The sequence below is a fragment of the Miscanthus floridulus genome, chromosome 8 (assembly GCF_019320115.1).
Source record: "Miscanthus floridulus cultivar M001 chromosome 8, ASM1932011v1, whole genome shotgun sequence".
Taxonomy (NCBI): domain Eukaryota; kingdom Viridiplantae; phylum Streptophyta; class Magnoliopsida; order Poales; family Poaceae; genus Miscanthus; species Miscanthus floridulus.
Window position 1 is genome coordinate 85,895,748 of NC_089587.1, and position 13,798 is coordinate 85,909,545.

Below are 13,798 nucleotides of genomic sequence, written 5' to 3' on the forward strand. Positions count from 1 at the left end.
CTCATGCATAACAATATGGTTTGCGGCTAAAAACATAATGAACTCTTCTCAGCATTTACTAAGCTTGAGCTTCCGCGTTTCATGGCTGATGACAGAGAACATGGTATGACGTGTTCAATAAACGACAAAGTAGTTGTTCGAGAATCTAATTAAGTTGGACGCCAGTGCCGTTTCGAATAGAAACCCCTCCTGCAACTGTAGGGAGTAAGAGCTGTGCCGTTCCAACTAGGACCACCCATGGTGGAGGGAGGGTCCAATAGGCTCTATATATGCTTGTTTGGTAAGAGACAATAGATTTTAAAGGATGTAACGTATTCTATAATGCTGGCACTGTAACGGTAAGCATCGCCGACATGGTAACACTTGTCGTCCATTGATAAACATGATAACAATGTGATTTGCTGCTAAAAACATAATGAACTCTTCTCAGCATTCAATGAGCTTGAGCTTCCGCGTTTTATGGCAAACGACAGAGAACATGGCACGGCGTGTTCAATAAACGACAAAGTAGCAGCTTGAGGATATAATTAAGTTGGACGCCGGTGCCGTTTCGAATAGAAACCCCTTCTACAGGGAGTAAGAGCTGTGCCGTCCCAACTACGAGGGAGGGTCCAATAGGCTCTACGTATGCTTGTTTGGTAAGCGACAATACATTTTAAAGGATGTAACGTATTCTATACCATTGGCACTATAACGATAAACATCACCGATATGGTAACACTGGTCATCCATCAACTAACACGATAACGCGGAGAGTCCACCATGCTCGGATCCCTCGAACTAAAACCCTCCTCTGATTCAAGACAACTCAAGCGAGGGCACAGTTCATCCCCTGTTACAGATCACGTAGGGGGTGGGGCGTGTGGGGGGGCAAAAATCTCCAGAGATCACAGGGCATTCATGAACCATGATTCATCACAGAGCGCGTGAGGGAGGCCCCACCTGTCAGAGACACGCCAGGCGGCCACGGGGGGCGTTTCTCCACGGCGTCCTGGTACGGCAAGCGTTTCTGCCGGCCCGGGCTGCTTGATGACGAAGGGAAAAAAAATGCGCCGCAGACAGAATCCCAATGCCCAGCTCCGTCTCCGTCTCCGTTTCCATCTCCATCTCCTCCACCTCACGGCCCCCCTTGTGCTGTGCGGAACCCTCCTCCGGCCTCGTCCCCTTTTAAACCTTGCGATTCTCTCTCGCCTTTGATTTGATTCGTCGAGAAGACAATCTCTGCGCCGCGCATAAACAACGCGAGAGGAGCCGTCGCCCTGTTCCCGTCTCCTTCCTCCACCCACCCACCCACCAGGGCCACCATAAACCCCGAGAAAACCCCCCGCACGCGCGGCGCGAGGCGGCCATGGCGCAGGCGCAGCCGGCCGGCAAGGGCCGGGAGCGGCGGGTGTCCATCGAGGAGGTGGCGAAGAAGCTGTCGCTGTGGCACACGCCCACGTTCCGGCCCATCCTGACCCACGCCGAGCTGGAGCCCATCCTGTGCGCGGCCGGCTTCGTGGCGCTGCCGCCGGCCCCGGCGCCCAAGCAGCAGCAGGACGGCCGCGAGCGCGAGCGGCCCGGGGTGGCGTGGCGCGAGTACGCGTTCCTGGGCGGCGGCAATGCGAGCCCGGCGGCGGCGGCCAAGCGGCGGTGGCTGGGCCCGCGCCCGCGCCTCCCGTACCCGCGCGTCGATGGCCTCCACCTCAAGACGTACGAGGCCTTCCTCGGCGCCGTCGAGGCCTACCTCGGCGCCCACCGCGTCTCCAACCTCTTCCACGTCAGGTGCGTGCGTCGCCCGTCTCGCTGCCTCCCCGGCCCCACCCACCTCCCCCCCACCCTGGTTGCGTTTGACTTTTCTCGCCTCCGCCGCCGCCTCTGCTCCCGTGCTTTGTTTGTTGCCTACTCCTACTTGCTGTCCGGATAGGAACACGCCGCCTCAGCTTTGTTACGACCGCTCGGCACCTAGCTTTTGTTGCACGTACGCTCTCTTGCACTGCACACACATCGCCGGCGTGCCGGTCTCTAGTAGAGATACGATTTCTTCTAAATCGCATACGAATTTCGCTGATAGCGGCCGCTAGGAAATCCCGCGAAATCCTCGAGCAGCCTAAAAGGACAAAACTGCTTGTTTTTTTAGTTGATTGGGATTTGAAAGGATATTAGGTGGCACGCTAATCAGGTTAGGTTTGGCGTTCATGCTTTTACGTTTGCAAAATGATGATCGGGCCCTGTTCGGCTGGCCGGAAAAATGGCTGATGCTGATACTATATAGGGCCATGTAGCCCGAGCCCGTCGGTCTAGCCCGAGGCCCATTTTTTTGGCCCGGCCCAAGCACGGCTCGGCCCGGTGGCGAGCGGGCCCGGGATGGCACGGGCCGGAGGAGCAGGTCGTGCCTGGGCCTTACCCTAGGCACGTGGGCTGGCACGGCATGGCCCGCTCCGGAGCCGGAGGCCTGCTGGTGGCCCGGCCTGCCAACCTCACGTGGCCGCGCCCCCAGGCCCCCAGCTCACCTCCCCGGCTGCCCCTCCCCCTAACCCTATCTCCTCTTGCTGCACGCAGCCTGATCCTCCTCGGTGGCGTCCACCGCCACCTCCTGCGGGCTGCCCCTGCCTCCTCTTGTCACGTGTGGGTGCGCGGCCGCCTCCTCCAGCCAGATCCGCCTCAGGGACGAGCACGCTGACGGCCGCCGCCACCTCCCACGGTTGCCCCTGCGTCGTCCATCTCTCCCTCCCCGTGCGGATCTCTCTCCTTCTCCCTCTCCCTCTCCCTCCCTCAACTCAGATCCGGTGGCCTCCCTCTCTCCCTCATCCTCGGTGCACGGCGGCGCCCTCCCTCCCTCTCCCATCCTCCATCTCTCCCTCTCCATGTGGATCCCCCTCTCCCTCTCCCTCTCCCTCTCCCTCATCTTAGATCTGGTGGCCTCCCTCTCTCCCTCATCCTCGGTGCACGGCGGGCTCCCTCCCACCCTCTCCCTTGCTGTGCCTCCGCTCAGATCCGGCGCAGGTACGACGACCTCCCCCCCTCACTCACTCTCCCTCGGCGGCGCGCAGCTAGGAGCGCGCGGGTGGGCAGATCCGGCGACTCCCTCCCTTCCTTGTTTTCTCTTATTCTCTCCTCTCCATCTCGCTCACCCCCTCTTCATCTCCTCTCCATCGCTTGAGGGAGGGCGCCGCCTGCGCAGCTCCTGCCCCCGAGATCCGGAGCTCCGCCGCTCCCAACCCCGGCGGCCACCTCCTCCTCGCCTCCCCGCGCGCCCGCGGCGCACGCGTCGGCCTCGAGCACGCCGGCAACCGCCCTCCTCCCCCAAGGCCCCGCGCGGTTGCTGCCCTCAGTGGGCCTCGAGCTGGCACGGCCTGTGAAAATGGCCGTGCTTCTCGGGCTGGCCCGACACGGAAATCGGCCCATAAGGCTGTGACTAGGCCAAAGGCCAGGCCCGTGGCCCTGTGAGGCACGACATGGGAGGCACCGTGCCGGCCCGTTGGCCATCTATGGCTGATACTGATTTGTTATGAAAGAAAAACACTGTTATTTCGCTGAAATGGTACTGCTCGAACAGGGCCTAGATCTAACTCAACATGGCAGGAGGAGTTTTAAGCAAGTAATTGTTGTTTTTCTTTGACTTGAAAGGTGAAGGCCGTTCAGTCCATTAGCGTGATGTGATTAAGATGCATGGTCGTGGTAAATAGTAAAGTTTGGATTGTCACATCAAACTTGCTGCTTGTTCGTTCTTATTCTAGCCGCCAACGGAGATCGAGTCCGGTGTCTCACTGCTAGCTCTCAGCTCACCCAGCCCTTTGGTATCATCGAGGAGATGGATATATATATTGCATGAGCTCTGAAATGTGAAATGTCGCTGTCGTTTTTTTTTACGCCTTTCATCTGCTATGGAATTGGTCTGTCGTTGATTGTACGTACGTACTGCCCTGTTTTACCAGTTCTCAGCGATGCAGCCATGCTACTACGTAATGTACAAGAAGAAACAGGCTTTCCCGGTTCTGAGTATTCGAGTATTTTACAGTTGGTGAAATCGTGCAAAAACACAGTTGGTGAAATCGTTGAAAAAGAGGTTAAATAGGCGATTTTTTGTGTGTGGAAACGAATTACAAGTGTTTTATAGGCAATCTTTCTCGTTTACACTTTGAGGGCACTTGGCATCCTCGCGTGGGCTTTCTTTCAGGCCCGATCAGCCCAGCCCTTTAGAAAGGAAGCCCAATCGAAACATGCCAATGAAAGTTACGCAGGCTGACACTTTGCAGTTGGGCCTGAGATCAGAGCCCAGCTCGGCATGGATGGTCTTCGTTTATTTTGTTTTGTTTTTCCTGCGAGGACATGATTTTATTTTCGTTTCATCATTCTTGCGTACGTGTCACGTACTAATCCTCGTCGTCTTCTTTCCCTGGTCAGGCTGATGCCGGTGACGAGCCCGCACGACCGGGCGTTCGACAAGGTGTTCCGGCCGATGCGGAACTGCAGCCCGGAGGAGGACGGGCTCATCGTGTACCGGGAGGGCACCCTGGACGACCTCACCGTGGAGACGTGCAGCCACCACGCCGCCACCGGGGACGACTTCGGCGGCCATGTCATCCCGGGGATCAGCTGCAGCGACCTCGGCTGCCTCCGCAAGGTGGACGGCAACTGCCACGAGGAGGGCTGCCGCCGCGGCGCTGGCGCTGGTAGCCATGACTTCTTCGCCGTCCACCTCAAGGATCTCTTCCCCAGCTACTGAGGTTAGCTGAAACCTGATCGAGTAGCTGAATTAGTGCAGCTGAATTAGCGGCGAGGAATGCATCGCCATAGGCTTTAGTTGGCCTGTCAGCATGCTGTCCCTTCGTTTCTTGTCTCTCCAACAAGTGTATAATCTGTCTGCGAGTTGCGTGTATGCAATGTTGAGTGAGTTTTGTCGGCAGAGCATAAAGTTTTGGAAAGGTATCTCTCTATAGCTGGGTTTAATCTGGAGGATGATTATTACATAATCAATTAATGATATGAATATATGGAACCGTGTGTAGCTGCTAGTGACAGGTTGCTTAATCTGTTGGTTATATACTATACCTTGGTGTCATTACGTTTGCATGTGAATGTGATCACTGTGATGCAATACACCTGCTCCAGTAGCTCACATTTCTTTTTCTTTTCTTTTCTATTTTTGCGAGAGGTAGCTCACCATTTTCATATATACTAGTGTATATCCTGTTTCTTTTTTTTTTCTCTTGAGTGATTGAGTCAACTGAAAGCAAACTAAAAAAAGAGGTTAACAGGCACTAGCAGTTAGACTGCAACTGCGTACATACATAATGAATTGCGTCATGGTGTTCTTGAAGGGAAGGGAAGATTCATCTGCCCCCTGTCCCTGTTCATGCGTGTGCCTTGTGGAGACAGACAGGCACAGCAGTAGGGGGCACGCAAGAATACCAAACTTGCGTCACGGTCCATATTGCTGTCTCGTCGCCCTAGCTCCTTTTCTTCTCCATTCAGTCATCACCTCCTCGTCGTCGTGGCTCGCTTTAACCTTTTGCGCTTTTGCTCTTTTTGTAAGCTGTAACAACATTTAGCTAGGTCACTCCTGCAGATCTCCAGACATTCCAAACTGTACGTCTGCCCCCTCTGCCAGACACCGCGAAAAGCGAGCTGCTTGGACTCGTCAATGGCGTCCGTCCGTCCATCCATGTCATCGCAGGCCATCAGGATCCTCTACGGCCAATCACTCTTAACCATGGAATCAATGCTGACACACATGTGCGGCACCTCGCAGAAGCCGGACGCAACCGATCAGAGGGCTGGAGATCAACCTCTCCTTTCGTGCCATGCATGAGCCATGGACCATTGAGAAGGGAGCTCGGCAAGTAAACTAGTGGCGAGCCAGGGCCTCGGTGAGACCACCGGTCGCTCTTCTCCATGAAGACCTAGGGTTGCCTTTGAGAAAGCAGAGGAGGTCACTGTGTCATGCACATAACTAGGTAGGGTCGTAGAGGTCTTATAGCTGAGCTTATTAAGACTAGATTGCAATAACAACAGCAGGAACGAATCTCTTGAGCACCGTCTTTAACCTTTTCCCTTCATCACATCCTGCCCCCTGCTCGATCTTTTCGCCTTTTGTTAGGGTTGTTGCTGCTGTTGCTTGCCGCTATAAGAAGGCTGCTCCTGCTCTCGTCTTATTCCCTTCTTCTTCTCCTTCCCGTCTCCGATCGATCGAAAGCCGGCCGACGGCAGCATAGCTATAGTATAGCATCATCAACCAGACAGAACAACCGCCGGTTTCTTCCGATCTTCCATGGAGGTATGGGGGGTTGTTTCCATTCTATCTCATTGGAATTCATGGTCTCATAAATGTGCATATATATGTGTGTGTTAACATGTTATATAGGTTGGTTGTTCATGTAAAGTTGTGATGATTCAATGATGTTTTATTATGGGTTCAGTTATTGACGATCTCAACGGGGGGGGGGGGGGGGGGGGGGAAGGAACTTGTTCAGATCTTAATGTTGAACATATAAAGAACTCCAGCTAGTTTCTGATGGGCTTTTCTTTCTTTCTTTATTGGTTTTTGTCTCTGGTCTCTCTCAACATTAAACTTTTTGTCGTTCATCGGTTATTATAGTTAATCCTATCAGAACTGTACATATATAATGCAGCAACATATAGTACGCGCGTGATCAAGTTTAGCCGCCTGCATTGCAACAACAAGACGTTAGTTAGACGTACACGCCTACTAGCAGGTAGCAAAAAGTGCAAGCTTCTGCTGAAACAGTGAATCAGTATGATAATAATCATGAGATATATACTAGCACACTTTAATCTGCAGTGTTGCTTTTCCTTTGCATGATGAACTCGCAAGCAAGCAATGCAAGCTCTAGCTAGGACTGGACATGACAGGCATAGCGATAACAATCCTGTGTGCGCGTTTCCTGATTGCTGCCGTTCGCAGAGCACGGAGCTGAAAGTGGAGATGGTGGCATTGCATGAGAAGCGGGTACGCAAATGCCTGTCCAAAGTGAAAGGTACGTACGTGATGAGCGCCTTCAGCTAATAAAGCCCATCCCGCCGTCCATTCCGGCCAGCCAGCCAGGGGCCAGGGGCCAGGGGCCGGCATATACAGGCAGCTGGCAGATCATTTCGAGTACGATCGGCAGTAGCTGCTGCTGCCGTCGTCACCCATGTCCATGTAGCTGCTAGATCTGAATTGAACGTCCTTTAATTTAGCTCCATCTTCTTTACCCAAAGCCTGGCCTTCGTTGTTTTCCCCCCCTGATGTAGATCATGGACATGCAGGGATCGAGCGGGTGGAGGTGGAGGCGAGCCTGCAGAAGGTGGTGGTGACGGGGTGCGTGAACCGGAGCAAGATCCTCAAGGCGCTCCGCCGGGTGGGGCTCCGCGCCGAGCCATGGTCGCCGCGCAACGAGCTGCTCAGCGCTTACGCCACCACCACCCTCATGTTCAACAACTCCTACGCCTTCTTCTGATCAATTCCAGTATCTGCTCATCCATCATGCAGCAGCTGCTACTAGCATCTCGATCGACGACCTCGTCCATATATCTCGATCGCCCGGCCGGTGGTCTGCAGTACAGATGGAGGACGTACGTACACAAAGCTGGGGACTAGCTGTACACCTGTAGTTGGATCCATCTAGCGAGGGAGTAGTAGCAGCTTCTTTTCTCTTTGCGTGCTTGGCTTGCTTGGGTTTGTTGGGAACGTGCATCAAGACGTACGTTCCGCGTGTATGTGCACAAAGATGGCATTTTAACTTCTCTCTCTGCTTTCTCTTTCTTTTGGGGCTGCAAGAGCTCTAGATGTAATGTATGGCTGCGTGCAGTGCGGTAGTATCCACAAATGGCGAGGCTGCAACCAAGCAGGTGTAAAATGTTCTGAATCTTGCCAGGAAACTGAGCCGGCCGGTGCCATGATGCATGCATGCATGGTTCGTCGGCCAGGTCCGATGAGAACCACGACCACCATGCTTGAATCTTGGCAAGAAACTCTGCAGTGCACAATTGCAGCGCTGTTGCTGCCGTGTGTGTGCCAGTGCCACACAGCTCGGTTGCCACAGGCGACGGGCCGGGCCACGATCAGCTACAGCCAGGTGGGCTGGGGTCGGCGCACGCCGGTTAAAGCCCCAAAAAACCAGCCCATCAGGCCTGTTTTCCCTGCTGCCCTCACGGGATCCGCGGTCAAAAGCAACGTGCCTGAGCTGTTGACGGAGCGGCATGGCAGTCGGAGAGTGCGGGGTGCACGGTGGCGGCGCCCCGCGGTGGTCGCCGGCGCGGCGAGTGCCTTCGCCGGGACAGGGGACCCATCAGTTCCAGGGAACCCCTTGTTTCAGATCGCGATCACCGAATATTCTGAAAAAGGTCCTGTAGTTTACAAAATGACCGTTAATATTGTCCAATTGTCCCTAATTTGTTGGGATGATGGACATGACAAATTCCGTTCCGTCCTGTTCTCTATATACTTGTCCCATACATTTTCGTAATTATAAGAAAATATGGAAACGAAATGATGTGCTTTCATTTTTTTTTCAATATCCTATTTCCCATATTCATCTCGTTTTTTTATGAAATTCGGGACAAGGAGTAGAACAAGTAACATTTGAGCATTAGACTTTTATGATAAATATTAATCGAAGTATTTGAAAACTCCTTCTGGGAGGGCCTCAAGAAGCCCATGAGACACTCTAAGGCCAATCTCAATTGGGCATTAAATATACTGACATGTCATTGTATTGATGAAGAGATATATGATGAAAGTTTCATGGAAGTAGAGAAAGTTTCATGTGGATGAAACTCTTCTGCATTGTTTTCCAAATATGAGTGTGTTGGAAACTGGGTCAGAAACCCCTACTGAGACTGGCCTAATAAGACTCCTAATATGTCTGCCATATTAGGATGTTATAAGGCATATTGAGTCATATTATAATCTTAGCTTAAGTTTTAGTGGAACCAGAATTAGGGAACAAAATAACAACTACAATTCAAATTGAAGTATTTGTTGCTTTGGGAATTCGGTTGCAAGACGTGCATCTACATCCTAGAGTGTGAGATTCCATCACCTAGAGATGGACGACTGATGGGCAGTAGTATTCCACTCGGTTGGCATACAAGGCGCAATTCAAGGCTCCTACTCTAGGCACAAACCAAACTTTATTTGGAAACCACATGTGTGAACAAATGCATGCTCTTCACTTGGATTTTAGTGCAAGATAAAATCCTAACCATAGATAATTTGGTGCTACGGATTAGCCTCACCATGGTGTATGTGTGCTATCTAATGCCCCCCCCCCCCAAGACCGGAAGACACCTTTGCTTGCAGTGCCCCTTTGCCCATATGATCTGGAACCAGATTCTAACCTGGGATCATCTCAGGGTGAGGTTGATTGTGCTTTCGGATATGAGCATCACAATTAGTGGTTGGTGGGAAAAAACACCAGTGAGATCCCAAAAGACAAGAGGCGCAATTTTAATGGTATGACCATCTATATAATGTGTGATATTTGTAAATAACATAATCGAAGCATCTTTGACAGTATGTCCCAAACAAAAGGTAGCCCTAAAAGTGAAGGAAGACATTTCTTAGTGCAAAAGCGGTTTTAATAATACACCCTAATTTTTGTTTTCTTAGCTTAGTGTACCCTTGTGCTCAGGGGAGGTTTCTCAGCCTTTGGGGTTTTTTCATGTTTTAGTGTTGTAGTCTAGAAGCTGGCCATTGCCTCTCTATTGTTTTTGGGTTGTTTGTATCTCTCTATCTAATTGAAATGTACAGCTCCTGTCATTTGTGTTAAAAGAAGTTTCCAATTCTTGTCTGTATTTGTTTGTTTTCATATTCCGAAATACTTATCTTGTTTTCATTTCCATTTTTGTTTTCGTAGTCAATTGTGGAATCGAAAATGATTAAGCTTGTTTATCCCTACCAATTTGGTTTGACACTTTTTCTCGGTATACTACAATTTGCACATACCCCCTTGATTATATCAGATCGGATACCAGTATCCGATGCGTTTGGGCCGATTTGGATGTGGCCCAACTTACCTCCCGACTCCCAGGCCTCCCTCGTGTTAGTTGATCTCCACCAATAGGCCCAACGGCCTATTGGGCCCTATCTCTGCTCTCTGATCGGGGGAGCCCAACCCTAATTCGGTTGGAGGGCCCCTGTCGCACGGCACACATAAAAGGAAGGTGGGGGTGAGGGCTCAGACTATGAGGTTGACCGGAGCCGCCACACCCACCGACAGAGAAACCCTAATCCGATCCTAAAGCGTGATGCCAGCGATGGGATAAGCCCGCCACCACCACTGCTGTTGCCTATGTAGGTTCTCCGACGCCCCCACTGCCCCACCACCACGTCGAGCACTGGCGTCCGCGAGGCTACATCCAGGGCGGCATCGGCGTCCACGCTGCCGCTGCGGTAAAGCTCCGCAAGGTCAATGAGCCTAACTACGGATCTACGGGTTAAACACAGAGGTACCAATCCTACGATCCTAACAATGGTACTAGAGCCAGGTTACTAAGTGTGTAACCCTAACCCTAACCGGGTAAAAGCAAAAAGAGAGAGACCAGGGTACTGTCTACCGATCACCACCGCCACCGCGTGTGGGGAAGAGAACAGATCCGTGTTCGGATCAGAGAAGAAGAAAATCAAGGGCCCTCGGCACTTGAACCCTAACCCTAACTAGGTTAAAGAAAGGGGAAAAGAAAAGTTTTCGACCTTAAGATGAACAGAGCTGAAACCCTAACCCTAGAACGAATCCTCATCCCTAACCGGTTGAATCCGAGAAGAATGAAAAGAAATCCAAATCGGACTCGACCAAAAAGAGAAACAGAAAAGAATCAAAGAAGGGGAAGGGAACCGATTCGAATGAACTCCGAAAAGAAAAAGAAATAAAAAGAAAATGGAACCATATCCCTAGATCTTGTTTTTGGATGAACTCTGAAACGAAAAGAGAGACGATCAATCCAAATCAGAAAAGATGACAGGTCAGATTCTGAACCCTAGATCTATAACCAATTCAGAAAAGAAAAGAAAAATCCAAAGAGGAGAAGAATGGGGGTCGGCACACGAACCCTAACCCTAACCCTATTCCCCACATCAGTTCGGATAAGAGAAGCACAACCAAATCGAAAAGAACTAGGGGAAGGGAGAAGAAATCCACCCGAACCGGCCCTTCGCCGGCGCGGGAGAAGAAAGTTCGAACTAGGGCCGAGCTCGGCAAAGGGGGCACCGCGGCCAGGCCGCTCGACGACGGCGTGCTCACCCATTGGGGAGCACGTGCGCCGGTGAGGGGGCCAGCGATGGCGCCTTGCCTCGCTCCACCGTCCGCTCACTTGCCGACTCGCTCTCGTCGCTGGCTCGGTTGTGCTCGGCTGAGAAGAGAGAGCGAAGAAGAGAGAGGAGAGAGCGGTGAAATGACTCTAGGGTTTGGCTGTGCACTGGCTGCGGCGGGGTTTTGACCTCCCGAAACGCGCGGGCGAGCTGTCGATCAGATCGAACGGCTGCAAATGATCGGCTCGACCGAGCGGCCCAGGCAGGCGCGTGGGGCGCGATGCTTTGTCGGCCCAGGCCCAGGTTGTGGCCTGGGTGCGGCCTGAGCGCGCGCGGTGAGCTGGGCCGAGCCGGCATTTGCCGTTTTTTGGGCCAACAAAGAAGGATTGAGCCCGAGTGAGAAAGAATGATGGGACGGGCCACTGTGGTAGTTCCAGTCCAAATCAAAGCACAAGTGAGAAATTGTTTTTTCATTTTCCATTGAATAAGGTTTTATTTTCTGGAAAATGAAGGAATGGCTCAAAAGAAAATAGAAAAAGTAATTAAAATGAAAGTTTTTCCAGTAAATGTTTATTTCCTGGAAATTGATTAATGGCTTAAATAAAATGGAAAAGAGAATTTCCCTGTGGGTAAAATTCAAGAAATTGATTTATTTTTCCGCTGCTAAAGAGAATTTGTTTATTCTCCAGTTAATTTATACCAACGTGGTATTTAATTGGAGAAAAAGAAAGTTATTCCGCTGCTAAAGAAAATGTTGATTCTCCAGTTATTTTGAACCAATGTGGTATTTAATTGGAGAAAAAGAGTTTTCATATGATTATGATGTTGTTATTTTCTGACCAACGTTGTTAATAACAATATCGTAATGATTTATGCATTAATTCTACTTCTGCCCAATGGTAATGTAGAATTAGTATATAAGAACAGATGTTAATTTTAATGATTTATACATTAATTCTACTTCTGCCCAACGGTGATGTAGAATTAGTGTGTAAGAACAGTTGAGAAAGTTAAAGATTTATGCATTAATTCTATTTCTGCCCAACGATGATGTAGAATTAGTGTATAAGAATAATTGCATGCAAATGATGTTATTTTTATGTTAAGAAATGTTTGACCTGGTTTTTTACATCTTGTCTGAGGTGGACTAGGTAGTCACCTCACCGTGTTCCACTGAGTTTGTGGCACCGATGAGGGAGACAAATAAGAATGATGCCATTTGGGCAACTAAAGAAAGGGATTTGAATCCCAAAAGATGTCCTATGATTTTTGAGCATAGAAAGTGGGTCACTGCCAACAAGCAAATTTTGGCTGTGATAAAGAATATGATTGAACCTGCAATTGTGGGCTCAATCCCAAATGTGTGATACGGTCACCGAGTACCTCGATAGAATAAAGAGTCAGTTCACTGGCACTTCAAAGACATATGCTACTCAGCTGATAAAGCAGCTGGTGACAGAATGTTACTCTGGAAATGGTGGCATAAGAGAGCTCATGATGCGTTGTCGAAATTATGGCACTATCGTTCAGACCATATTTCGAGGGGGAGAATAGAAAGACAAGTTAAGAATGATACTCTTCCTCCATTAAAGCTCTCAGATTAAGAACAATGTAGAGAATGCATAAAAGGAAAGTATGTAAAGAAAGATGACAAACGAAGCATAGGAATTTTATAGATTATTCACACTGACATCTGTGGTCTGCTTTCCTGTAAAAAGTGTGGATGGTTATGATCCATTCACAGATGATTACTCCCATTATGACTATATTTATCCAATCAAAGAAAGAAAAGATGTATTGGATAAATTTAAGATATTAAAGATTAAGATAGTCAGGTCTGACCATGGGGGAGTACTACGGTCGGCATACCCTAAAAGAATAGCATAGTAGCCCAGTATTCTATACCGGGTGAACCTCAGTAGAATAGAGTAGCTAAAAGAATCAATAGCACCCTAATGGATATGGTGGACAATATGATAAGTAACTCCACCTTACAGTTGAGCCTGTGGATGGAGGCGTTAAAAACCTCATTCATATTCTCAAAAGAGTACCAAGTAAGTCGGTGCCCAAAACACCATATGAGTTGTGGACAAAAAGTGCACCCTCACTAAACCACTTGCGTGTGTGTGGGGAAGCCCTACTGAGGCTAAAGTATTTAACCCAAACATTGGGAAGTTATATCCCAAAACAGTAAGTTGCTATTTGTTTAGCTACATAGAAAAGTCAAAAGGTTTTCATTTCTACTGTCCAGAGAGACACACAACGTTTGTGGAAACAAGACACGCTGTTTTCCTAGAGAATGAAAAGATGAGGGGGAGCATGGTAACTCGAGAAATTGACCTTGAAGTGAAGCGGGTGTATGCGCCCACTCCAATGATTCATGAGCCAACTTTCTCACTACATGCTGTCGCTACACCGACAGTGCAAGATACTATAGTGTCAGCACATGTTGTTATTCCACCTGTGGCAAAAATAAATGAAAATGAGAAACCTGTTCTTCAGGATCCTATAGAACCTATTGCCACACATGAGGAGGAGCAAGAACAGCCTCAAACAGTAGATGTG

The 13,798-nt window shown here is 49.9% G+C and overlaps 2 protein-coding genes across 2 annotated transcripts; both read left to right on the forward strand.

The window, feature by feature from the left end:
• The first annotated feature begins 887 nt into the window (after window positions 1–887).
• On the forward strand, window positions 888–5,009 carry LOC136472836 (uncharacterized). Its single transcript, XM_066470543.1, has 2 exons — window positions 888–1,764; window positions 4,387–5,009. The coding sequence occupies exons 1-2, from the start codon at window positions 1,349–1,351 to the stop codon at window positions 4,706–4,708; spliced, it is 738 nt and encodes a 245-aa protein (XP_066326640.1). The 5' UTR covers window positions 888–1,348; the 3' UTR covers window positions 4,709–5,009.
• A 1,164-nt stretch (window positions 5,010–6,173) lies between these two features.
• Window positions 6,174–7,771, forward strand: LOC136472838 (heavy metal-associated isoprenylated plant protein 44-like). The gene is made up of 3 exons (XM_066470544.1): window positions 6,174–6,259; window positions 6,908–6,980; window positions 7,252–7,771. Exons 1-3 carry the CDS (start codon window positions 6,254–6,256, stop codon window positions 7,440–7,442), a joined length of 270 nt encoding a protein of 89 aa, XP_066326641.1. The 5' UTR covers window positions 6,174–6,253; the 3' UTR covers window positions 7,443–7,771.
• The last annotated feature ends 6,027 nt before the right edge of the window (window positions 7,772–13,798 follow it).

What these genes read in the sequence shown, in the direction of transcription:
- LOC136472836 (XM_066470543.1), top strand. Translation starts at nt 1,349, where the DNA reads ATGGCGCAGGCGCAGCCGGCCGGCAAGGGCCGGGAGCGGCGGGTGTCC. An exon ending in TCCAACCTCTTCCACGTCAG is followed by an intron (nt 1,765 to 4,386) that starts GTGCGTGCGTCG and finishes TTCCCTGGTCAG; the next exon opens with GCTGATGCCGGTGACGAGCC.
- LOC136472838 (XM_066470544.1), top strand. An exon ending in ATGCCTGTCCAAAGTGAAAG is followed by an intron (nt 6,981 to 7,251) that starts GTACGTACGTGA and finishes ATGGACATGCAG; the next exon opens with GGATCGAGCGGGTGGAGGTG.